This window comes from Heterocephalus glaber, unplaced genomic scaffold (genome assembly GCF_053883595.1).
Source record: "Heterocephalus glaber isolate CG9 unplaced genomic scaffold, H.glaber_assembly_v1.0 deba00001472, whole genome shotgun sequence".
NCBI lineage: Eukaryota > Metazoa > Chordata > Mammalia > Rodentia > Bathyergidae > Heterocephalus > Heterocephalus glaber.
The window spans coordinates 87,447,653-87,473,893 of NW_028258315.1; the positions used below are offsets into that span (position 1 = coordinate 87,447,653).

At 44.0% G+C, this 26,241-nt stretch overlaps 7 protein-coding genes across 9 annotated transcripts in view; 1 reads left to right on the top strand and 6 right to left on the bottom strand.

Moving 5' to 3' along the window:
- Asb14 (ankyrin repeat and SOCS box containing 14) overlaps positions 1-26,241 on the top strand; it is a 99,221-nt gene that overhangs the window by 14,567 nt on the left and 58,413 nt on the right. For all 3 annotated transcript variants that reach the window (XM_087182342.1, XM_087182341.1, XM_087182343.1), the window contains 3 exons: positions 19,816-19,901; positions 22,334-22,526; positions 23,016-23,228. In XM_087182342.1, the coding sequence (XP_087038468.1) occupies positions 23,072-23,228 (157 nt within the window). In that variant the 5' untranslated portion in view covers positions 19,816-19,901; positions 22,334-22,526; positions 23,016-23,071. The remainder of the gene's footprint in view (positions 1-19,815; positions 19,902-22,333; positions 22,527-23,015; positions 23,229-26,241) is intronic.
- On the bottom strand, positions 665-3,813 carry LOC147826467 (uncharacterized protein C2orf78-like). Its single transcript, XM_087182340.1, has 2 exons — positions 3,627-3,813; positions 665-2,758 (listed from the first exon to the last, which is right to left on the bottom strand). Exons 1-2 carry the CDS (start codon positions 3,646-3,648, stop codon positions 867-869), a joined length of 1,914 nt encoding a protein of 637 aa, XP_087038466.1. The 5' UTR covers positions 3,649-3,813; the 3' UTR covers positions 665-866.
- LOC147826468 (uncharacterized protein C2orf78-like) lies at positions 3,763-4,365 on the bottom strand. The gene has a single exon (XM_087182348.1). The coding sequence runs from the start codon at positions 4,363-4,365 to the stop codon at positions 3,763-3,765; it is 603 nt and encodes a 200-aa protein (XP_087038474.1).
- Positions 5,058-6,912, bottom strand: LOC106009641 (uncharacterized protein C2orf78-like). The gene is made up of 2 exons (XM_087182344.1): positions 6,726-6,912; positions 5,058-5,857 (listed from the first exon to the last, which is right to left on the bottom strand). Exons 1-2 carry the CDS (start codon positions 6,745-6,747, stop codon positions 5,058-5,060), a joined length of 822 nt encoding a protein of 273 aa, XP_087038470.1. The 5' UTR covers positions 6,748-6,912.
- On the bottom strand, positions 6,862-7,464 carry LOC147826469 (uncharacterized protein C2orf78-like). Its single transcript, XM_087182349.1, has one exon. It carries the CDS (start codon positions 7,462-7,464, stop codon positions 6,862-6,864), a length of 603 nt encoding a protein of 200 aa, XP_087038475.1.
- LOC147826470 (uncharacterized protein C2orf78-like) lies at positions 8,157-9,990 on the bottom strand. Its single transcript, XM_087182345.1, has 2 exons — positions 9,823-9,990; positions 8,157-8,956 (listed from the first exon to the last, which is right to left on the bottom strand). The coding sequence occupies exons 1-2, from the start codon at positions 9,842-9,844 to the stop codon at positions 8,157-8,159; spliced, it is 822 nt and encodes a 273-aa protein (XP_087038471.1). The 5' UTR covers positions 9,845-9,990.
- On the bottom strand, positions 9,959-10,561 carry LOC147826471 (uncharacterized protein C2orf78-like). The gene has a single exon (XM_087182350.1). It carries the CDS (start codon positions 10,559-10,561, stop codon positions 9,959-9,961), a length of 603 nt encoding a protein of 200 aa, XP_087038476.1.

The window sequence follows — 26,241 nt, forward strand, 5'->3', positions numbered from 1 at the left end:
CCAAACTGAAGCCTCCTTGCCTCTGCATCCAGCGGGATCCCAGGCCATTGCTGAACCTGACCTGAAAAGGGCCGCAGTGGTCCTGGTCTCACGTGTTTGGAAGCTAACTGAGGTGGCGCCCCTCTGCCGCCCTGCGCGTGGGTGTTGTGGAAGTGGTGATTTTTATTGTGGGCCATGTTCTAGGTGGGCCTTGTGCTGCTGACACTCATGTGTCCAGGTATGACACCATTCGCTGCCCCCAGGACAGTCAGTCCCCTGGTAGCTTGACCGGGGTTTGGGAGCCACATTTCCCAACTATAATCTGAGGTGGCCCAAGTGTGTTGGAGATGTGTCCTGGATCAAAACCCAGGCTCCACGAGAGGGGTGATGCCTTTCCTCTGCTCAGCCCACACCCATCCTGTGCTGTCATGGACCTTGTCCAAATCGTATTCTTTCACCCTGACCCAAGACTTAGTGTCTCCTGTCACTTCACCCATATTCAATTCTTCTTCTGAGCCCATGTGATCTCTCTTCTTTGGCCTTTTTGACTCAAATCTTATTTCTTTCTCCTTGCCCAGCTCTTAACCTGTGTGCCCATGTTCTGTCACCCAGCATTAAGTTGCTTCTTTTAAATGCATGCTTTGATCCCCACCTGTACCAAAGGAAACCACAGTGAACACACCTCAAAACTTAAAAGTGGGCTTTATTTCCTATCTATTTGTTCTACTGAGCTCCTCTGCTGAGGAGCTATATTATAATGAAAATAACCAGGATGTGGTTATGATAATCTTCAGTGGTACATCAGAATCAGCAAATTTCTACTTCTCTCTGCATATCTAAGTGGAGAACCACTTGATACCAAAGAGGCTGGACAGTGCTCCTGGCTCTCATCTTACGTATCCGTAGTATTGAGCAATTTCCATGTCTGTCTCCCTCTGCCTGAAAAACTGCAGCTTCCCTAAGGAGGTGTATTTGGCAGCCAGCTCCCGCTCTAGCTGAGCCTGCCTCTTCATCGCTTCTCGCTCTGGTCTCTGTTCCTCTGTAATCGGGGTTGACAGGACTGGTTGGGGAACGCTGGGCTCCCTCCAGGGAATTCGCTGGCGGCTGAAGTCTTCGATGAGATACGGGTGGTGCCGCAGAGGTGGGGAACTGCACTGCTTGGTCAGACCGGTGGCTACAGGCACTCTTCTGAGTGAGGAGCAAGGTGATGTTGCCCGGGATGCAGGCTTAGACACTGCAGGCCGAGGAACTCCGGGCTGGGTCTTCCAGGTCAGGTGTGCTTGGCTGGCATTGTTCAGAACTGGCTGAGCTGGTTTGATGGGATGCATCAGAGAGGTGTTGCCAGCAGCTGTTTGGGATGGCTGTGCTGTGTCAGTGGCAGCAGGTTGGACAGGGTGAGCTATAGTGGGCTGCCTTGAGGCTGGAGGCTGTGGCCTTCGGCAAACGGGTCGGGATGGAGGCTTTTCTGGGCTGGGAAAAGACAGTGGTATTAACTTCACCTGCCCAGGTGGGGGCAGCTCACACAGGGATGAAGATGAAGCCTCTGCTTCAGCAGTGCTGGGGGGGTTCCGGGCATCATCCCGAGGGATTTTCCCCTCACATGGGACCCCTGGCCAAGATTTGCCTGTTGACGTCTTGAGATCTTTGGTGCTACTCGATGCTCCCAGGGCCCTGGAGGAAAAGCTTCCACCTTTCTTATCCAACTTCTTCCCTAAAGGGTGGAAAACCTGCACAGATTCCAGCAAGTGCATGCCTAGGCTGGTGTGAGGCATTTTAAATACCTCTTGACCAATCACAGGTTGTTGTCTCTTGCGCTTCCGGTTAGGAATCGTTGGCACCTCTTCTGCCTTGACCTTAGGCTCAGACTGCTTATTCTCAAGAGCTTTCTTGGCATTATTGCCTTTGGTTCTCTTGTCCTTCCCTTTCCCATGACCCTCATCTTGGTTGGTTCTGCTGGATGCCATCATTGGAGATTTTCTGTAGGACTTCTCAACCGTGTCCTTGGGAGCCCTGTCACTGGCTGCTGCACTAAAAATGCACCCTTTTCCCCCTGACAGGCTCTCGAGGTCCATGAGCTGCAGTTTAGCCTCAGGAGCTCCAGTGATAACCTCAGAAGCTTTATGTTTCTTCTTCCTCAACTTTGCTGAAGGAACATTGGTGATAGCTGAGTTTTCCTGCACACCATTCTCATGAATCTCATGAGTGTCTTGGGCTAGGATGGTTGTGGGCTGATTGGACTGATCAAGATCTTCCAAGGACTGGAGCACCTGGGGAAGTTGAATGTCCTCTACCAGGGCCCCAATATCTGCCCAACCCGGGCTGGACTCAATCCCCTTGTCAAGGGTCCCTGGGTCCTGGGGAGTCAGGTGGCACTTTCCCAAGAGGGCATCTTCAGAACGAGGATTCTCAGGGATTGGATGCTCAGTGGAAGCCAGCAGCTTGGGAGAGTCAGGGGATGCTAAGGAGAGTAAAGTTAGGTCTCGGGTTCCTACAAAGATCTCCTGGGCATCCAGAGGCTCTAAGCTTTCACTTCTCATCTCATCCCAGTTCTCCTTCTCTGGTTGCTCCCAGCTTGAATCCAAGGCCAAGGAATGAGTGGAATTATGCACTGGAGCTCCCGCTGAAATGCCCCCAGACTCAGTTGGTGGGCTTCCCTCAAGCAACTGGGCACTTCTGCTATGGCAGGACTCCAGGATTTCTGCAAGTTGTGACACAAACCCTGCCTGGCTCAGGGCTTGCCATCCCACATATGTCTCTGTCTCTGGGGACATTTCCTTTACTGCAAATGAAACAAGGAAAACGTCAGTCTTTCCTAGGGGAGTTGCACCCCGTTCACACCAGCACAGCCCTCAGGAGCCCACCAAGAGTCAGCAGGACCTTTCCAGTCTCTGTCCTTAAGGACCATGGACAGGACCTTGCTTTATAGCTAGGAGGTAACTGTTCTTCCTGCTTATCAGCTGATGTCTTTATTTCATGGCTTTATTTTTAGGTCCTAGGATTGTTCTTAGTCAAAGGAAACAAAGTGATTTTTAGATCAGGATATATTTTGGTACATTGGGAGAGTATTGTCTACTATGCACAAGGCCCTGTGCACTATATACCCTCGGCACACACACACACACACACACACACACACACACACACGCAGAAGTGCAAGTTCCCACATATGTGCACTCTCACAGATAGAGGTGTTCAGGTGTAGCTTCCTACTCTCAGGTACACTCAGTGCTCTCCTCTCTTGCTGGTATAAGAACACCTCTTGCCATGGACTAGGAGAGATAAGGTCTTACTTATGCAAAATGTGAGCAGGACAGGTACTGAGGCACAAGCTTTGGACAGGATCTCTGAAGTATAAGGTATTCCATCTTGCTGAAAATGAGGGAAATGAAACTGTCCTCACCACCTTAAACTTGGAAGTGTCTTCCAAAGGGACCACAGCAACAGAAGGCCAAAGGGAATTACTTATGGAGGGCTGCTAAAGGGGAACTCATCCTTAAGAGCTCTGAGAAGTGTGGCCTGCCTCAGTGGCCTCCTGGGCTGCTCTTGTGCAGCAGGGATGGCCTCTATGGTGTCCTTCATTCCCTACTTACAGAGTCTGGAAGCAGAGCCCATCTCAGGCCTGAAATTCTGCCTATCTCTATGCTTACCTGTACTCAGCAGGAGATTCATCCCTCCTGCACAATGTTACCCCGATCCCTTTTGCTTCTGCTCTCAGGACCCATCTTGGAAGCTCGTTTCCATGTTGGCTTGCACAGATCCAGAATAGCAGATCGCATTAGAAGCTTATGTTATGGCATATTTGTGCTGAATCACCTTCAACACCATTACTATCTCTGGCTGAGGGGCAGCTGCCCCGCTGTCTGTGTGTGACACAAACTCATATGGCTGCAGTCCTCCAAGCTCTGCACATATCAGAGGCCCCATTGCACTTTGATTGTAATAGTAGTAGCCATGTCCTTGGTTCGGAGCATATGGTGATGGTATTGGCTGAACCGGGCTGGCAGCTATAGAAGGATAAATGGGGATGATGGAATTAGCATGGGCAGGCATAGATGAGAAAGCAACTGTTGTGCTCTGGTTAGTGACAGTCACTGTAAATGTCTCCAATATTGGATGCCTGCTTCCAGAGCCTGCCATGCCATCCCACTGCCAAATATCTGGACAGGACAAAACCAAAGAGGACATCTGGCTCTGGCCAGCAGCCCCTGAAAACCTACTTTCACTACAGTGTTGGTAAATGTAGGAACTGGCCATGGCTGCCTGGAAGTAGGTGACAGAACCTGAGGGCAGTAGCCATGTTGACCTGAGGGCTGGGGCACTTGTTGTTAAGGGAGCAGCCTTGCTCATGATGGAAGGTGACAGCTCCAGAGGACTGGAGGTTCCCATGGATGGTGGGATTTGGATATTTTCTGTAGGAAGCAAGAAGACCGTGAAAACATGGGTGAGACTGACAAATTCTCATTATATTTGAGCACCAATATTATCTATCCTGAAGTCCTTGTAATCGGGATGCTTGTGATACCAATATTTAGTGAGCTAGCAGGAATTTCTTTCAGATGGTCCGTAAGAGCTGAAACAGTTTTTCACTCTTTCCATGAGCTACCTCCCACCCACTTGGGTCACCGGAGATCCAATAAATCCCATCCGTGTGTGCCCTGTGCACCCAAAGAGCCTTCTCCCTACCCTGTGCTGCCCTTCAGCCTGCTTTCACACTGACTCATGACCCTGGGTGGTGGATTTGGAGCCTTTCAGACCGAGAAGGTCCTTAGAGAACTTTAACCTTATCAGTTATGAGTGGGGAGACTGAGACAGGAGAGGCCCATTGACTTGATCAAGCCTTCCCAAGGTGCACTACTGGGACACGGTTACAGAGCATGACTTCCCTCTCTCAGGACTTTGTGTGCTGGGCACAGGCCAGAAACCAGCAGGCAAGGAACTTTTAACCTCCACATTTTTGCTACTCACTTGCTAGAAGACAGCATGACTCTTGCATTGTTAACTTTGGTTCTCTTGGCCCTCCCTGTCCCATGGCCCTTACCTTGGTTGGTTCTGCTGGATGCCTTCATTGGAGACTTTCTTTAGGACTTCTCAGCCGTGTCTGCGGGAGCCCAGTTACTGGCTGCTGCACTAAAAATGCACCCTTCTTTCCCTGACAGTCTCTCAGGAGCCTTCAGCTGCATTTTAGCCTCAGGAGCTTCAGTGCTCAGCTCAGAAGCTTTATGTTTCTTCTTCCTCAACTTTGCTGAAGGAACATTGGTGATAGCTGAGTTTTCCTGCACACCATTCTCATGAATCTCATCAGTGTCTTGGGTTAGGATGGTTGTGGGCTGATTGGACTGATCAAGATCTTCCAAGGACTGGAGCACCTGGGGAAGTTGAATGTCCTCTACCAGGGCCCCAATATCTGCCCAACCCGGGCTGGACTCAATCCCCTTGTCAAGGGTCCCTGGGTCCTGGGGAGTCAGGTGGCACTTTCCCAAGAGGGCATCTTCAGAACGAGGATTCTCAGGGATTGGATGCTCAGTGGAAGCCAGCAGCTTGGGAGAGTCAGGGGATGCTAAGGAGAGTAAAGTTAGGTCTCGGGTTCCTACAAAGATCTCCTGGGCATCCAGAGGCTCTAAGCTTTCACTTCTCATCTCATCCCAGTTCTCCTTCTCTGGTTGCTCCCAGCTTGAATCCAAGGCCAAGGAATGAGTGGAATTATGCACTGGAGCTCCCGCTGAAATGCCCCCAGACTCAGTTGGTGGGCTTCCCTCAAGCAACTGGGCACTTCTGCTATGGCAGGACTCCAGGATTTCTGCAAGTTGTGACACAAACCCTGCCTGGCTCAGGGCTTGCCATCCCACATATGTCTCTGTCTCTGGGGACATTTCCTTTACTGCAAATGAAACAAGGAAAACGTCAGTCTTTCCTAGGGGAGTTGCACCCCGTTCACACCAGCACAGCCCTCAGGAGCCCACCAAGAGTCAGCAGGACCTTTCCAGTCTCTGTCCTTAAGGACCATGGACAGGACCTTGCTTTATAGCTAGGAGGTAACTGTTCTTCCTGCTTATCAGCTGATGTCTTTATTTCATGGCTTTATTTTTAGGTCCTAGGATTGTTCTTAGTCAAAGGAAACAAAGTGATTTTTAGATCAGGATATATTTTGGTACATTGGGAGAGTATTGTCTACTATGCACAAGGCCCTGTGCACTATATACCCTCGGCACACACACACACACACACACACACACACACACACATGCAGAAGTGCAAGTTCCCACATATGTGCACTCTCACAGATAGAGGTGTTCAGGTGTAGCTTCCTACTCTCAGGTACACTCAGTGCTCTCCTCTCTTGCTGGTATAAGAACACCTCTTGCCATGGACTAGGAGAGATAAGGTCTTACTTATGCAAAATGTGAGCAGGACAGGTACTGAGGCACAAGCTTTGGACAGGATCTCTGAAGTATAAGGTATTCCATCTTGCTGAAAATGAGGGAAATGAAACTGTCCTCACCACCTTAAACTTGGAAGTGTCTTCCAAAGGGACCACAGCAACAGAAGGCCAAAGGGAATTACTTATGGAGGGCTGCTAAAGGGGAACTCATCCTTAAGAGCTCTGAGAAGTGTGGCCTGCCTCAGTGGCCTCCTGGGCTGCTCTTGTGCAGCAGGGATGGCCTCTATGGTGTCCTTCATTCCCTACTTACAGAGTCTGGAAGCAGAGCCCATCTCAGGCCTGAAATTCTGCCTATCTCTATGCTTACCTGTACTCAGCAGGAGATTCATCCCTCCTGCACAATGTTACCCCGATCCCTTTTGCTTCTGCTCTCAGGACCCATCTTGGAAGCTCGTTTCCATGTTGGCTTGCACAGATCCAGAATAGCAGATCGCATTAGAAGCTTATGTTATGGCATATTTGTGCTGAATCACCTTCAACACCATTACTATCTCTGGCTGAGGGGCAGCTGCCCCGCTGTCTGTGTGTGACACAAACTCATATGGCTGCAGTCCTCCAAGCTCTGCACATATCAGAGGCCCCATTGCACTTTGATTGTAATAGTAGTAGCCATGTCCTTGGTTCGGAGTATATGGTGATGGTATTGGCTGAACCGGGCTGGCAGCTATAGAAGGATAAATGGGGATGATGGAATTAGCATGGGCAGGCATAGATGAGAAAGCAACTGTTGTGCTCTGGTTAGTGACAGTCACTGTAAATGTCTCCAATATTGGATGCCTGCTTCCAGAGCCTGCCATGCCATCCCACTGCCAAATATCTGGACAGGACAAAACCAAAGAGGACATCTGGCTCTGGCCAGCAGCCCCTGAAAACCTACTTTCACTACAGTGTTGGTAAATGTAGGAACTGGCCATGGCTGCCTGGAAGTAGGTGACAGAACCTGAGGGCAGTAGCCATGTTGACCTGAGGGCTGGGGCACTTGTTGTTAAGGGAGCAGCCTTGCTCATGATGGAAGGTGACAGCTCCAGAGGACTGGAGGTTCCCATGGATGGTGGGATTTGGATATTTTCTGTAGGAAGCAAGAAGACCGTGAAAACATGGGTGAGACTGACAAATTCTCATTATATTTGAGCACCAATATTATCTATCCTGAAGTCCTTGTAATCGGGATGCTTGTGATACCAATATTTAGTGAGCTAGCAGGAATTTCTTTCAGATGGTCCGTAAGAGCTGAAACAGTTTTTCACTCTTTCCATGAGCTACCTCCCACCCACTTGGGTCACCGGAGATCCAATAAATCCCATCCGTGTGTGCCCTGTGCACCCAAAGAGCCTTCTCCCTACCCTGTGCTGCCCTTCAGCCTGCTTTCACACTGACTCATGACCCTGGGTGGTGGATTTGGAGCCTTTCAGACCGAGAAGGTCCTTAGAGAACTTTAACCTTATCAGTTATGAGTGGGGAGACTGAGACAGGAGAGGCCCATTGACTTGATCAAGCCTTCCCAAGGTGCACTACTGGGACACGGTTACAGAGCATGACTTCTCTCTCTCAGGACTTTGTGTGCTGGGCACAGGCCAGAAACCAGCAGGCAAGGAACTTTTAACCTCCACATTTTTGCTACTCACTTGCTAGAAGACAGCATGACTCTTGCATTGTTAACTTTGGTTCTCTTGGCCCTCCCTGTCCCATGGCCCTTACCTTGGTTGGTTCTGCTGGATGCCTTCATTGGAGACTTTCTTTAGGACTTCTCAGCCGTGTCTGCGGGAGCCCAGTTACTGGCTGCTGCACTAAAAATGCACCCTTCTTTCCCTGACAGTCTCTCAGGAGCCTTCAGCTGCATTTTAGCCTCAGGAGCTTCAGTGCTCAGCTCAGAAGCTTTATGTTTCTTCTTCCTCAACTTTGCTGAAGGAACATTGGTGATAGCTGAGTTTTCCTGCACACCATTCTCATGAATCTCATGAGTGTCTTGGGTTAGGATGGTTGTGGGCTGATTGGACTGATCAAGATCTTCCAAGGACTGGAGCACCTGGGGAAGTTGAATGTCCTCTACCAGGGCCCCAATATCTGCCCAACCCGGGCTGGACTCAATCCCCTTGTCAAGGGTCCCTGGGTCCTGGGGAGTCAGGTGGCACTTTCCCAAGAGGGCATCTTCAGAACGAGGATTCTCAGGGATTGGATGCTCAGTGGAAGCCAGCAGCTTGGGAGAGTCAGGGGATGCTAAGGAGAGTAAAGTTAGGTCTCGGGTTCCTACAAAGATCTCCTGGGCATCCAGAGGCTCTAAGCTTTCACTTCTCATCTCATCCCAGTTCTCCTTCTCTGGTTGCTCCCAGCTTGAATCCAAGGCCAAGGAATGAGTGGAATTATGCACTGGAGCTCCCGCTGAAATGCCCCCAGACTCAGTTGGTGGGCTTCCCTCAAGCAACTGGGCACTTCTGCTATGGCAGGACTCCAGGATTTCTGCAAGTTGTGACACAAACCCTGCCTGGCTCAGGGCTTGCCATCCCACATATGTCTCTGTCTCTGGGGACATTTCCTTTACTGCAAATGAAACAAGGAAAACGTCAGTCTTTCCTAGGGGAGTTGCACCCCGTTCACACCAGCACAGCCCTCAGGAGCCCACCAAGAGTCAGCAGGACCTTTCCAGTCTCTGTCCTTAAGGACCATGGACAGGACCTTGCTTTATAGCTAGGAGGTAACTGTTCTTCCTGCTTATCAGCTGATGTCTTTATTTCATGGCTTTATTTTTAGGTCCTAGGATTGTTCTTAGTCAAAGGAAACAAAGTGATTTTTAGATCAGGATATATTTTGGTACATTGGGAGAGTATTGTCTACTATGCACAAGGCCCTGTGCACTATATACCCTCGGCACACACACACACACACACACACACACACACACACGCAGAAGTGCAAGTTCCCACATATGTGCACTCTCACAGATAGAGGTGTTCAGGTGTAGCTTCCTACTCTCAGGTACACTCAGTGCTCTCCTCTCTTGCTGGTATAAGAACACCTCTTGCCATGGACTAGGAGAGATAAGGTCTTACTTATGCAAAATGTGAGCAGGACAGGTACTGAGGCACAAGCTTTGGACAGGATCTCTGAAGTATAAGGTATTCCATCTTGCTGAAAATGAGGGAAATGAAACTGTCCTCACCACCTTAAACTTGGAAGTGTCTTCCAAAGGGACCACAGCAACAGAAGGCCAAAGGGAATTACTTATGGAGGGCTGCTAAAGGGGAACTCATCCTTAAGAGCTCTGAGAAGTGTGGCCTGCCTCAGTGGCCTCCTGGGCTGCTCTTGTGCAGCAGGGATGGCCTCTATGGTGTCCTTCATTCCCTACTTACAGAGTCTGGAAGCAGAGCCCATCTCAGGCCTGAAATTCTGCCTATCTCTATGCTTACCTGTACTCAGCAGGAGATTCATCCCTCCTGCACAATGTTACCCCGATCCCTTTTGCTTCTGCTCTCAGGACCCATCTTGGAAGCTCGTTTCCATGTTGGCTTGCACAGATCCAGAATAGCAGATCGCATTAGAAGCTTATGTTATGGCATATTTGTGCTGAATCACCTTCGACACCATTACTATCTCTGGCTGAGGGGCAGCTGCCCCGCTGTCTGTGTGTGACACAAACTCATATGGCTGCAGTCCTCCAAGCTCTGCACATATCAGAGGCCCCATTGCACTTTGATTGTAATAGTAGTAGCCATGTCCTTGGTTCGGAGCATATGGTGATGGTATTGGCTGAACCGGGCTGGCAGCTATAGAAGGATAAATGGGGATGATGGAATTAGCATGGGCAGGCATAGATGAGAAAGCAACTGTTGTGCTCTGGTTAGTGACAGTCACTGTAAATGTCTCCAATATTGGATGCCTGCTTCCAGAGCCTGCCATGCCATCCCACTGCCAAATATCTGGACAGGACAAAACCAAAGAGGACATCTGGCTCTGGCCAGCAGCCCCTGAAAACCTACTTTCACTACAGTGTTGGTAAATGTAGGAACTGGCCATGGCTGCCTGGAAGTAGGTGACAGAACCTGAGGGCAGTAGCCATGTTGACCTGAGGGCTGGGGCACTTGTTGTTAAGGGAGCAGCCTTGCTCATGATGGAAGGTGACAGCTCCAGAGGACTGGAGGTTCCCATGGATGGTGGGATTTGGATATTTTCTGTAGGAAGCAAGAAGACCGTGAAAACATGGGTGAGACTGACAAATTCTCATTATATTTGAGCACCAATATTATCTATCCTGAAGTCCTTGTAATCGGGATGCTTGTGATACCAATATTTAGTGAGCTAGCAGGAATTTCTTTCAGATGGTCCGTAAGAGCTGAAACAGTTTTTCACTCTTTCCATGAGCTACCTCCCACCCACTTGGGTCACCGGAGATCCAATAAATCCCATCCGTGTGTGCCCTGTGCACCCAAAGAGCCTTCTCCCTACCCTGTGCTGCCCTTCAGCCTGCCTTCACACTGACTCATGACCCTGGGTGGTGGATTTGGAGCCTTTCAGACCGAGAAGGTCCTTAGAGAACTGTAACCTTATCAGTTATGAGTGGGGAGACTGAGACAGGAGAGGCCCATTGACTTGATCAAGCCTTCTCAAGGTGCACTACTGGGACACGGTTACAGAGCATGACTTCCCTCTCTCAGGACTTTGTGTGCTGGGCACAGGCCAGAAACCAGCAGGCAAGGAACTTTTAACCTCCACATTTTTGCTACTCACTTGCTAGAAGTCAGTATCTCTTGACATTGTCATCTTTGGTGTCTCTTTGTGCTTGTTCAGGACCCTCTCTGTCTCCCACAGGTCATTTATAACCCAGGGTGGTCGATAAATTGCAAGAGTCATTCTTTCCTTTCTCAAGCCTATCTTTTGATCCTAAGTCACTGTGACTACTGAGAGTTAGTTTTGATGGAGAAAATTTAAACTATAAGTGATTTTTGAAGGTAGCTGAAGCAGAATAAGTAATCCATTCCTTTAAGATTTACCTTTCCCATAACTCTTACTGTTTAAGGTGATGGTAACTGAACTTTTGACCCATATCCTAACTGTAGATAACATTTAACCTGGAGAAAAGCAAAGTAGAACTGTTTTGGGTAGTTTACAATGTGTGTGTTTTAGGTGCCATCTCCTTGTTTTATGTCTGTAACTATAACTGTTAACAGGAACTAGTTTCAAAAGAGAAAGAGAAATTTTACTAAGACCACCAGAAATGAAGTAATGCATAAAAGAAGGTATAGAATTTATGTTAAAACAAAGGACAGGGCAGAGATAGATCAGACAAGTTTCTGGTGGTCCCCCTCGCTAGGGAGTAAAGGCTTTTTTTTTTAACCCAAGTTCTGTGTCTCTGTTCATTTCTGTCTGCGATTCCGGATCATTTGGTTTCCTGATTGGGAATTGGGAAAGAAGTGGCCCTTTTGGGCATCGGCCCCAACTCCACCGGAGGGAGTGGCTCTCTGTCTCCTAGAGAGGAAAGGCATGCCCCTGGGACTAATTTCCTAGGCTCCCCAACAGGACACAGAGATCCCCTTACCTGTTGCAGATTGCCCAAACCCGAGACAAAAGACATCAGAAGGAGGGCTGCTGCTTTTGGTGTCTCATCTGTCTCTTTCCTTTGCTGGGTGCGAAACTCTGGAAAGCCCCCTGGTTGCTAACTTTTGGTTTTGCTTTGGTCTCACTTTGTGAATTTGTATTTTGTAACTTTGGGCAAATGCAGCGCAGGGGCCTGATCACCCCTTGCACTTTGCCATTTGGGGAGGTAGCTTCTTTCATTTGTTTTGGTTATGGTTAGGGGGTCACTGGGAGGGAATGTGATAACTTCTTAATAAATGTGTGAGTGAAAGGGTTCTGGATTGGAGAGTGAGTGGAACTAGCTGCTGAACAAGACAAAGGGAGGAGGTGCTTGTGCTGCTTAAGGAGTCCTCCCTGAGTCATGGAATTTGTGTGCGGTTGGTCATCTTGCAGAACTTGTGTGGTCACGTTTAACAAAGGCACAATGGTGAGCTTAAGCGACAGCCCCCCTTAGCCTGAACGGAACTTAAAGTGGCCAAGAGACCTGCAGCCAGGCAGGCAAGAGAGTGATCCCCCCCCCACCTTTGTTTGTCTTGTGTCTCTGTACAAGGGTACCCATATACACACCAACACTCTGATCGGCTGATCATGGGGAACATCTCATCCTACTGTTTTGAAATGCATGCCTAAGAATTTTCAAAAAGGGTTTACTGGAAATGATGGTATTAAGATGAAACCCCAAAAACTTAGAGTCTTTTATGTGTTAGAATGGCCCACGCTTTGCCCAGCTTGGCCAACTGAGAGATCCCTAGATGAGGGTCTTATCTGGTCCATCTGGCTAACAGTCAGCACCCCTGGATGGGAACATCCAGATCAATTTCCCTATATTGAGTTATGGCTCAAATTCTGCCACAGAATGCCTCCTTGGCTTCATATGTGCACCCTGGAAACAAAAAACAATACCCTGGTGCTCCATCAGAAAGAGAACTTTGCTGGAAAGAAACCAGCCCTTTCAGATCCGGACCAAGAGAATTTTGATTTCCCCCCTCCTTTTGTGTTGCTAAATTCACAAGTGCAGAGGAGGTGGGGAGAAAAGCATGAGAACTGCTTGACTTTAGTGCACCAGAGGGTGCATGCTGTGGTCAGACTCAGAGAGGATTGAATAGGGCTTGAACTCAAGTTGGAAAAAAAAGAATTGAAAAGAGAAAATAATTAATGGATTAAAAACACCTAAGAAAGCTCTGAAGGGCATAAAACAAAGCCAGAGAAAGTAAGGAATTTTACAAGAGAAATCAAGTTACAAATTTTAGCTAATTGATAAATGTATCTGTGTTTCAGTTTGAATAAATGTTTAATTGGTGTGCTTAAAATATTTCTTGTACATTGAAAATTCTTCAATTTTAATTATAGCGTTAACTTGCTCTTTTTTGTACTTTGTTGATAAAAAAAACTCAAGGTTACTATGGTTCTATTGTCAGCCAACCAAATTTAAAATGTAACTACCTGAGAACCAAAAAGCTACACTTTAAAATTTTAACAGCTAAAGACAAGTTTGTGACAAAAGGTCTATAGTGTGAGATAACAAAATATTAAAAAGCTATGAGTAAAAGATACAATTTTGATATAAGAAATTTTGTATGTTTGTCTTGTTAGAAAGATAAAAGAAATATACAAGACCAGAAGGTTTAGGTATGTCAAAAGATGTGCGAAAGTGCTTTATCAAAAAAACAATATATGTTTGTTTGTTGGTTTCAAGTTTATGAAAAGTTTAAATATGTTTACATTGGTTGTCATCAAAGGGTTAAATTCTAAGTATTTTACTAATATGTACACATCAGTCATCTTCAAAGAGTTTAAGAGCCAACAGGTTACAATATGACTGCCTCCTTTACAGTGAGTTAGAAAAAACTGTTGGGAAAATGCACAAATATGTCAGACCAAGATGTGGTATTTGAGATTTGACTTTAAAAAGGACAAAAGGAGGCAAGGTCCAGAAAAAAAAGCCATTTATTCTCTGCCAAGACCCCTCCAAAATGCTTCAATTATTTGATGCCATCTTTGCTACCCATTGTCCTAATTGGGAGGACTATAAAAAAAACTTTGTAGAGCTTTGTTAACCCCTAAAGAAATGCAGAGTGTTTTAGGGGATATTAAAAAGATTAATACCAATAGAATGCTGGGTGATATGTAGAATCCAGACGCTTGGCATGAACAGCAATTCCCAGTAAATGTAAGGCCCAATTGGGATCCCAGTACCCAAGCAGGACAGGAAAACTTGAGAAATTATCAAACAGTCCTTTTAGCAGGAATGTGGGCTGCAAGTAAAAGACCTACTAATATGATTAAAGTGTCAGAGACCCATCAGGAGCCGAATGAGAGCCCTGAGAAATTTTATGAGCAGCTTTGTGAGGTCTATAGAATGTACACACCATTTGACCCAGCAGTTCCAGAAAACCATTAGTTAATTAATACAACTTTTATAACCCAGTCAGCACCAGACATTAGAAGAAAAATCCAAAGGCATGAGACTTGGGAAGGCATGAATATAATGCAATTGTTGTAATTAGCTAGGAAAGTGTATGTGAATAGAGAGACAGTGAAAGGGAAAGAGAGCCAGGAAGGAAGATGAGTGGGATCAGAGGAGAGCTCCTTATATAGCTATGGGAGCCAAGGAAGAGAAGGAACAAAAGTAGAAGGAAGACAGAAGAAAGGTTTTCGGCATGAGGACTTAGAGTTTGACCAGTGTGCATATTGCAGAGAAAGAACATTATAAGAATAAGTGCCCAAGGCTCAAGGAAAAGAAAAAGCAGGACTTGAAGGAAAGGAAGGATTCTGGCACATTGTTGCCTGTGATGGAGGACAGTGACTGACACAGACTGGGCTCAATGCAGCTAGGCTCCCATGAGCCCATAGTTGATATAATGATAGGGGGCCAAAATATGTCCTTATGGTGGATAGTGGCACAGAACATTCAGTAGTAACAGCTCCAGTTGCCCCTCTGAGCGGAGAGTGCATCCAAGTGATTGGTGCCACTGGAATTTCAGAAAAGCTCCAGTTCTGCTAGGAAAGGACATGTGAAATTGGAGGAGTGAAACATAAATTCTTGTATATCCCACAATGTCCTATCCCCTTACTAGGAAGAGATTTGTTATCTAAATTGGGAGCTATAATCTTTCACCCAATGAGGAAATGCACCTCTGAATTTAGACCCAGGAAGAGATCTCATCATGATGGTAACAACTAAAAGAGAGGATGAATGGCACTGTTATAATGTGGATGATGTTTGCCAGGCTCCACAAGAGTTAAAAACTATGTTCCCTGGAGTATGGGCAGAGGAATCCCCCGAGGCTTGGCCAAGAATCATCCACCCATAGTTATAGAATTAAAAGACAATTTGGCCCCCATTGCTGTAAAATAATACCCCATGTCCAGGCAAGCCCGAATTGGAATCAAGCCCCATATCATGAGATTAAAGGAATTCAGACTTATTAGAGAATGTAAGTCACCTTGGAACTCCCCTTTGCTGCCTGTTCAGAAACCCAATGGGGACTATAGGCCAGTGCAAGATCTACAGGCTGTAAATGACAGAACAGTAATGCTTCACCCAGTGGTCCCTAACCCCTATGCTTTGTTGGGTCTGATACCTCCAGAAGCAGCATGGTTTACTTGTTTGGATTTAAAAGATGCCTTGTTTTGCCTTCTCATCATGTCCCTCAGTCAAACTATCTTTGCATTTGAATGGGAAGACCCGAGTGATGGGAAAAATACTCAGTTTACTTGGACTAGATTGCCAGAGGGATTTAAAAACTCACCTATGCTTTTGGGGGAAGACTTAGCCAAGGACTTGCTTACCTTCCCCTTGGAACAATATAGCTGCATCCTATTGCAATATGTAGATGACTTGCTATTATGTAGCCCAACCCAAGAGCAATGCTGGGAAGGCACAAAAATAGTTGTTGGTGCACTTACAAGAAAACTGAATATAAGGTATCATGGAAGAAAGCCCAGATTTGTGTACAGCATGTTAAATATTTAGGATTTCAAATAACACAGGACATGGGTTGCCTAGGAAATGAAAGGTTATTAGTGCCATGCCTGAACCCCAAACCAAGAAGCAGCTGAGAGAGTTTTTTGGGGCACAAGGCTTCTGTAGAATTTGGATTCTGGGTTTTGCAGAAATCTCTAAACTCCTTTATGAAGCCGTAAAGGGACAAGAGGAGAATCATCTGCATTGGACTGTAGAACAAAGGGAAGCAAATCAAGAATAGACAGAAAATTGTACAGTTGCTAGAGATGGTGTGGGAACCTAGCAAAGTTGCAGTAATACATTTTTCAAGACATCAGAAAGGCAAAGACTTCACTGCACAAGGTAACAATAAAGCTGATGCTGAAAGCAATGCACTCACAGCCCTGCTCTCACCACTCTGGAGGCTGGTGAGTCAAAGCACGGCTGAAGAATGGGAGCACCAGGAAAGGCAGCATGGACTCTTGTGCTATGCCAGATCACTACTGCTCTGAGTTTCTTTGTTTTCGAACTGTGGGTGTTTAAGCCTAGTGATGAACATTTTGTAACTTTCAAAATGGTAAAATGGGAACCAGAGGGCTATCCATTCACTGTATTCTTTGATGCTTGCCCAAGATAATATTATGGGGGGTAGCTTCTGATTGTGGGGGATACCCAGTTGAAAAGTCATACTGTAAAGGAAAAACAAGGGTTTGGCTCAACAACTCAATTGTTGGATGTGTCACCAGCAATTGTTATAAATGTCAACAAGGTCAATGTAATCCTATATCCATGAATGTGCCAGACCCATGAAATCCCACGTGGTCACAAGGAAAAATATTTCAGGTTTGTATAGGGTATCAGTCCACCACCAACCATGGACTTCAAAAGATAAAGAGATAGACATTACAAATCAAAACAGTGTGGAAAGCTGCTCCCCCTGAGATAGGAAAGATGCCTGCCCTTTAAGAAATCCAAGCTATGCTGAAAGGGCACTCTCAGAACTATACTGGAATAGATACAATAAATCTAATTGCTGATGCAAGCAAACAAGAAGCTGGCATCAGATTGCTGGTTATGTGCCCCCTTAAATTTGATGAATTATGAAGCAATAGGAAGATACACCAACCTAACCCTTAACATCACCAGAACAGCCATGCACTCACTTTTGAGATACCCAACTAGGACAATCAGAAACGGGACTTGTTTCCTAGGACAGAATAGGAGTAATGAGGAAAATAATGAAACCTCCACCAACTTAGTCTTGTTGAATGAGGAAAATAAGTATGCAGCACCTAATGGGAACTTTTCATCTGTGGAGATGGAGCATACAAGATGATCTCAGGAAAAATCACCACAAAGTGTACTTTGGGGATTCTAATCCCAAATTTGTCTGTTTACACTCCAGCAGCCATAAAAAAAGGGGCCTTTACAAATCGCTTCCCCAGTACAAACAATTGGAACAAAGAGAGACCCCGTGGTGCTACCTATCCTAACCAGACTTGCAATTGCCAGGAGTCTCATTTTAGTGGGGAAGCCATTGGCCTAGGGCAAGAACAGCATATTTCACTAGGACAAGAGATTAGGAAAGGCCTCGAGGAAATCCGAGATGTACTCCAAGCCCTAGAAACTCAGCTAGATTCTCTAGCCCATGTGGTGCTGTGGAACAGACAAGCTCTTGATTTGCTCACAACTCAAAAAGGGAGAACCTGTTCATTCCTTGGTAAAGAATGTTGTCATTATGCTAACAAGTCTGGTATAGTGCAAGAATCACTGGATAAATTAAGAGATCAAATTAAGACTCTTGATAATAAATTTGGTACAGGGGAGCCATCTTATGGAATTGGTTTCACTTGGAAAGGCTGGAAATCATGGATAGGACCCCTTTTGGGCCCTCTCCTTGTTATCATATTAGTGCTGACTTTGGCCCTTGCATTGCCCAATGGATCTCAAAATTTATCCATAAGTGTATTGCTGCTGCTCAACATTATCAAATGATGCTAATAAGAAATGTAGATAAATTAGATAGGACATATTTGGATAGAAGAATCATCCCAATGCAGACAAAGGGAGGAATGATAGAGAAAATTTAAAATATAGGTTAGTTATTAAGGTAGCTGAAATAGAATAAGTAAGCCGTTCCTTTAAGATTTACCTTTCCCGTAACTCTTACTGTTTAAGGTGATGGTAACTGAACATTTGACCTGTAACCTAACTGTAGATAACATTTAACCTGGAGAAAAGCAAAGTAGAAATGTTTGGGTAGTTTACAATGTATGTGTTTTAGGTACCATCTGTTTGTTATATGCCTATGACTATAACCATTAAAAGGAACTAATTGTAAAAGAGAAACAGAAATGTTGCTAAGATCACCAGAAATGAGGTAATGCCTAAAAGAAGATATAAAAGGAAATGTTAAAGAATGGGGCAGACATTGATCAGACAAATTTCTGGTGGTCCCCCTCTCTAAGGAGTAAAAGCTTTGTTTTTTACCCAAGTTCTGTGTCTCTGTACATTTCTTTCTGTGATTCTGGAACAGTTTCTCAAGAAGTGATTTTGGGAAGAAAAATGTTCTTTAAACTTTCTGACCTGCAGGTTACTCATCTACAAAGAGATGATGCAAATAAGCACAGTGACAGTTCACCCACGCATGAAAGGGACATATTCCCTGTGATACACCTAGATGGAGATGGAAGAGGGGCTGGAAATGTACAAAGGAAGAACATATAGCGCCACAGACTGAAAAGGAACATACGGAATATAATAAAAAATGAGGTGCAAGAATCCCAGGCTGCTCATTTACTAGTTTGTTTAGCAAGCATAAAAGGATACTGAATTTATGGAGAAAGAAAGTGCTGTTATACCTGCAACATTAGGAAAACAAACATGATTGACTCTATTGTAGGGAGCAGGATAAACCAAAGGCAGCCCCCCATAGATGGTGATTTTGAATGTAGTTCTCCTGAATACATGTGGGCAGGTAAACAATTTCAGTGAAAAATGGGGAACAAGCCTCAAAAGGAAACAAATGTGAACATCTAGCAAGTCATAACTTATATATTCCAAACCTGGTGTGAAGGTGGGAATAACGGTATGTGTCTGTCTGTAGCACCAAAACTCAGGAGGCTGAGGCAGGAGGATTGATCAGCTCAGAATACAATTTGGAGACCCAATTAGTCAACCTGTGGAGACCTCATCTCAAAAATAAACAAAAAATGAAAGAAGGCAAAAAAAAATGAAAGAAAGAAGGAAAGAAAGAGAAGAAATCCCACAGAGCATGGAGTGCAAACAAGTATAAAGGAATTCCATTATTGTTCTCATTCACTTTTAACTTGACTGTCACCCACCAAGCAACAGATGTTCATCCCACAAGACAGATTTGACACGTGATATTATCACATAACAGGCTAGGGAAAGACACATGAAAAGAGAAGCACAAAGCTTTCATTTCTCCTCACCGTCTACTAAATAAATATCTTCAATAATCAGGAAAGTATTTCACTCCTACAAGGTAACAAATCTATCACTGCTAGAATACAAAGAAAATGATATTGGTTTTTTCTTTTCTTTCTTTGTTGTTGTTGTTGTTGTTTTGTGTTGCTATAGATTCTCACTAATTGGCCCAGGCTGGGCTTTTACTTATGGCCTTCCTGCCTCAGCCTCCCTTATAGCCAGGAGAACAGAAACTGAAATAATTCTTTAAAAGGTAGGAAATCTCACAGGAGCTCACAAAATTATTTTCTATAAGTGTGGAATGAGAGATATGGGGCTTGACATTTTTTCTTATACGTGAGCAGGTATTTCATTGGTTTCTTGGGTGTCAAAAACTGTTCATGAGTATGAATATTAATGAAGACGCTGATAGCAAATATGCATTCTGTTTTAGGAAGAAAACTTTCATAAAGATGACAAGCACTCTTCACCTGAAACTCACAAGCACGCAAAGGGAGTGGGTTTTTGGATACTCAAGGGGTAAGAAACATCATTTAATAAATCTGTTTAGTTTAGGGCCAGGGATTTAGCTCAGTGGCACCGTGTCTACCTTGCAAGCACAAGGTCCTGAGTTCAATCCCTGGTACCAAAAAAAAAAAAAAATCTATTTAGTTTAAAAATCAATCTGAAATAGAAGTTGAAAATTGTTTCCCTGGCCCTCTGGATGATGAGTTTTTAGCATGTATATAGGAAGAATTGTGTGTGAAACAACCGAAATGCTCACATTAAAGTATTATCAGGTGGCATCTATGTTGGTATAAGCAAGAGGAACAAAGCAATCAGACCATGACATTTCTGATAAGGTGCATTCTCCAAGGGAAACCCTAAGCTAGCCTTAGTTTCCTTCTTACACCATTAAAGGCAGCATTGGGCAAGCCCGCCTTGTTCTGCCCTTGTCTTAAGAGATTGCACTCTGTTCTTTCCGTGGTCCCTTGAAGCCTTTGGTGGTCTCCAAGATTCTAGCCCACACACTATCACCTTCCTTTCTGGAGAATGTCCCCATGCCCCCCATCTCTTTTCTTTTTGTTATTTTTCTCCCCTTTAATTTTGCACGTTTCCCCCTTCTTCTCCCTCCAATTCCAGGCACTTTCTGTTGGCCCCTGCTTCACGGAAACCCTCCCAACTGTCCTTCTCCTCCAGTATCAGCCTGGGTATAGCCCAGCCCTTTGATCATGGTGTCTGCCTGTTTGTGTTTTCACCCAGTTCAGACAGAAATCTCTGGAACATAAGAATAGTTCATTTTGAATATCATCAGAGTAAAAGTGGAAATACTAGTGTAGGGAGACTGCCAGTGATCAAATAGTGGCAGTTTTCTACCCCACGTAGTTTTTTTTTTCTCATTTTCTGTTGAAACAAACACTTAATATGTCTTGGATTAGAGTTTCTGTTCCTACCTACGACCTTTAAGACTCTGTTAGAATAGAAAGGGAACAAAGCGTAGGCAGTTGGTCATCCTCAGGGAGCAGTTGAGGAAACACTTTTATTTAAGAGTAAATCAGGGCCGGGAATTAGCTCAGCGGTTTCGCCGCCTGCTGCGCAAACCCAAGGACTCCAGTCTGACCCCCGGTATCAAAAAAAAAAAAAAAGAGTAAATCATCTACCCAAAGTCCTATCCTTACTAAAGATTCAAGCCATAAATGAAATTAAGTCTGTAGATTTCCAGTTCAAGACCTTCCTCCAGTCTCCGAGTATTTGGTCCCCACTAGCAAACTGATTTGGGAGAGGAGGAAATGTGTAATGTCGAAGACCTCTGAACTTAACTGTCCTTACCTGACATGGTCAGAGAAGGGGTAACAGCGATTGGAGATACAAAGGACGAGAGGGTAATGAAGGATATCTGGGTGGCTGAAGCTGAAGTGAACAAGTATTCAGTGGGAAGAGCACTGGTCACACTGTCCACTTAACTATGATCCAGACGTTCCTTCAGACTACTCCACGGAAATTCAAAACATTTCCCCAGCCAATGGTAAGTTGGCAGTTCGATGACGTCACATAGGGGGCAGTTGAAAGAGCTGAGGTAGCCAATAGGGAGGTCAGATTCCCAACCAGAAGCCGTGACTGGATGGAGAGAATGCAGGTAACTTAGAACAACACCTAAAAGATTGAGTGAGCTCTGGGGTGGTGACTTCCCATGAGACAGACATGACTCTCTCACTTACACACCTTCTGTTGTAGAGAGCATCTCCAAGCATCTTCAAAATTGTCTGGAGTGAAGTCATTTATATTGTGTATGTAATACTACTCATGACAGTAGGTAATATCCTACCCATAAGTATGTATTATATGTAGAATATAATAATTTATAATTTGATTTATAAATATAAATTGTATCATAATTTATAATTTATATAATAATTTAATTTTCTGTTCTATGAGGAAGAGAGAAAGAGACTTCCAAGTAAAGCAATGACAATTATTCTGAAGCCATCGGGGTCCATGTGATTAGTGAACTTACTGCAGCTTTCAAGGACCCAAGGAAGGGACATGAGAGCTCTTTGAGTAACCTGGTTGAAGAGACGGGTGAAGTCCTTTGAGTGCACCTAGTAGGGAACGCTGTGATCCCAGGTGCTTCTCTCTTAGTTCGTGTTCCTTGAGCTGGGCTTGGCCACACCAAGAGGACTTGTATATCCTTCCTGCTCTCCTTCTCCCGAGTACCTTCACTGCAAGGCTTGTTTCTTGGGCAAGCCTTGATTTGACTTTGAATTCCTATACCTAGAGATGTTATTTCCTGTCCATTCCCAAAGCCAGGGTCTCCTTTTCCATTCATTCATTCATTCACTCATTCATCATTCACTTGTTTATGTTAGCAATACACAATGTTTACATTCTCTGTGTCAATTTGGTGCATGTACATTACACACCTTAATTCCTTTTTCTGCCTCTTTCCTTCCCTTCTTTCACCCTCCCATTAGTGCCTTCATGCTCTGACAGCCAGACTCTGACCAGGACCACCAGTCTTCACAGAGGTAGTGGAGAGAGCTGACTGCAAACATGCCCTGCCATGCACCTTGGTCAAGGTTCTTCCACCCTTAATTTGCTGCCTCTGGCTCCTTGTTATCTGGCTCTTCCACACATGATAGGCATTGATGCTTTGTGTCTTCTTTGGTAAGTGAAGCCTGTGTGACAGGTACTACAACCTCCTCCCCAGGATGCAGACAGCTAGCACAGAATCTGAGGACTCTCATATTTTCGTGGCATAAGGACATGTGTCTTTCTCCACCATGCATGGGCATAAGGACAGGCAAAACAGAGAGGATAGTTAGAAAGGAAAGAAGATGAAACCCAGGCACAGGGGAAATGAGAATGCTGGACCCAACATACCCATGATGTTCTCTGATTTTCTATAGGGAAGAATTCAACACAGTCCAGCCTCACCTACGCAACAGATAATTCAGTATTTTCAGGTGGCAAAACAATACAGAAAATATCATTCATTCTATGACCTGGAGAAAAAACCTGAAATATATTTTCTCCTTCCCCCACACATACTATTTTTAAGAATGCCATAGATGGAAGATAGATTGCATGTTTTTCTCTTCATGGTTGTTCATTTTGAAGCATTGGCAACTAACTTTGCCTGATGGATTTCTGCAGGAAATTCAAGAAAGTCTGTGAAAAAGGCCCTGTGGTGAGTGACACCGTGCCCCAGCATGAGGGAAGGCATCTGCAGCCAGCCCAGCTTGATGTGCACTGCCTACGCTTTTGATCCTCCGGTCAGCAAGCTCCTCACTACCTTCTATTGTGGCTGCAATAACGTGACTCAGGCTTGGGTCCTAACCCGTGGAGACTGTGTGAAGCTGGCTTTGGGTGAGGAAATCTACAGGTTGAATACTATTCCTTGGTGGTCAGCTTTCAGGGTGCCTAGATGGATCTCAGGGATGGTTCTAGAAGTTGATGAAAAGGATTCCAGAGAAACAGCGCATATGAAACACCCTTAAATATTTCTGAAAAACTAACACAAATGCACATTGGAATTTAACAAAATATAAAGGAAGAGGAATTTCACGTGAGTGGGACAGAGTATTCCATCAGTTGTGATAGGTACACGTGGTGCTATGAGTCCATGATTCCTCTGGAAGGATGGACCAAGTGGTCGATGTGGATGTGCCTAAGAGAGCAGGGAAGACTATAGCTCGGAAGTTGTTAGGGGGAGAATGGTGCTCTTTCATGAAATACTTTTTCATATCTTTCTGATTCTTCTGTCACATGAATCTATGATTTTCAAAGTCAGAAAGTTGAAGTTAAAGTCCCAGCTCCACAATTGTTGGCTCTATTCCCTAATCTAGGAATGGGGTAAAATTTAACCTGGTGCTACAGGACACAGAGAAGCTCACAGGAAATGCCACATACATTTGCTAGAGAAAACCATCCAATTGTCTACCGTTTAATGGACAAATGGGAAAGAAACACATTCTGCCCATAGAACGTAATAGAATGCAGTCATGAACAGCTGTAGAATTTAGTCCAATACTTTTTCTCCAACTAGTGACAGGATCATATGGCTTTCTCCTTTCCTCTGTTAAAATGATGACTTTTGGGGGTGAGTCTTCCAACGCTGAACCAACACTGCCATCCCTATAACAAAACCACTTTCTACATCCTGCCAGATCTGACTTCCAATAGTTTGTTTTGTTAAACAAATTTCTATCTATGTTCATACTTTTTTCTTCTATTATCTTTATCCAGTTTTAGGATTAGCACAATGTTGAGTTCCTAAAATGAGGGGAGAAGTGTTCCTTCTTTTTTCTGCTTTAATTTTTGATATAATTTGTCCATTAAAATGTTTATGAGCCTGCTGTTGTCATATAGGTAGGTTTTCAAGCTAGGAATATTCTTTCTTCAATAGGTGCTATTCAAATTTTATATTTCCTCCAGAGTTAGTTTCATTAATTTGTCTTCCAAGGTACTTCTTAGAAGTTGTCAAATTTATTTCAAAAAAGATTTTTGAAATATGCTTTCTATATCCTTTTAAATTCTGTAAAATCTGTGGTAATGTCTCCTAGATCTTGATACTGTAATTTTAAAAAATGTATAACTGATATTGTGTAACAGGAAGAAAAGGTCTAAAGGAGCAGGGGAAGTGAGGAGGGTAGGGGAAAGGAAAAAAGGGAAAAGAAAAAATATGAGAAAAGGAAAAATATGGAAACAAAGTCTTTGCAAATAGGGAAGGGTGGAGGGGGTGAAGGGAGGGCAGGAGAAGGGAGAAAAAATAAGAACCAAGATACTCATGTAATGGTACAAGTTCCCAATGATGAATGTAACTGTATTTTATACCTAAAATGTACCAATAAAGTTAATGGGGAGAAAAAAATTTCCTAACATAGTACTTTTAGTTTACAAGTATGTATAACAATTAAAAAGACATATCCAATGAATGCTGGCACACTCGGTTACATTAAAAAAATACTACCTGCCATAAAAGACAGACAGATACCACTGTAATAGTAGTGAAAACTTCAATACCTAACTATTCCAAACAGAGAGATGAAACATTAAAAAAAAAAATCAACAAAGAAACAGCAAACTACACTATAAATCAAATGGAGTAAAAAATTATCTACGGTGTTTCATCAGATGACAACAGAATACACTCCCTTTTTAGCAGCCCACTGAACTTTCTTTAAAATAGACAATATTTTAGGTCAGAAAATAAGTCTTTTTTTGTTTTTTTTTTTGGTACCAGGGCTTGAACTAGGGACCTTGTGCTTGTGAGGTAGGCAGCAGAACCACTGATCTAAATCCCTGGCCCAAAGTAAGTCTTAATAAATAGAAAAGAAGTGAAATAATCACAACCATCCTGTCAGATAACAATGAAGTGAAACTACAAATTAGCACAAAATTAAAGAACAGAAATACACAAATATAGAGATCTAATAATACACTCTTGTACAAACAATCTGTCACAGAACAAATTGGATGAGATATCTTAGTATGCCTATAAGTATATATTTGATAATGAAGGTACAACTTATGAAAATCTGTGGGACATAATGAAAGGGAAGTTTATACCTGTAAGTGACTACATTAGAAAAACAAAGCATTCTCAAATAAATAGCCAAAGGCTGTACCTCAAAGTCCTGGACAAAACAAAACAAGCCAATACCAAGATCAGTAGAAGAAAACAAATAGTAAAGATTAGAGTGGAAATTATTAAAATTCTGACAAAAAAAAAAAACAGCAAAAGGATCAAAGAAGCAGATAAATGATTATCGGAGCAGATAAACAACATTGATAAATCCATAGCCAAACTTACCAAAAGAAAGAGAAGGTCTAAATTAATAAAATTAGAGCTGAAAAAGGTGAAATTAAAATAGACATCACTGAAATTCAGAGAATTATCAGAAAGTATTTTAAAATTTTATATTCCAATAACTTGGATAATGTAAATGAAATGAATAAAATCCAAGACACAAATGACTTACCTAAATTGAACCAAAAAGATTCATGCAGTAATTAAAAGCTAAGAAAAGCCCAGAACCCAATGAAATTACTGCTGAATTTTACAACTTTAGAGATGAACAGACACCAATGTTTAACTTTTCCACGTAAGAGAAATGGAAGAAAGTTTTCCAGATTTATTCTATGAATTCAACATTACCCCGATACCAAATTCCAATTCTAATTTCTAATTCCTACCAAAGGAAAGAACAAAAAAAAATTAAGATGAGGAAGGAGGGAAGGAAGGAAGGAAGGAAGCAAGAGAAGGGAGGGAGGGAAGAGAAATCTAAAAATCAATATCCTTGATGAACATAGATGCAATAAGAGGTCAGTAAGATCCTTGGAAACAGAATTCAGCAATATATAAACAAAACCATACACT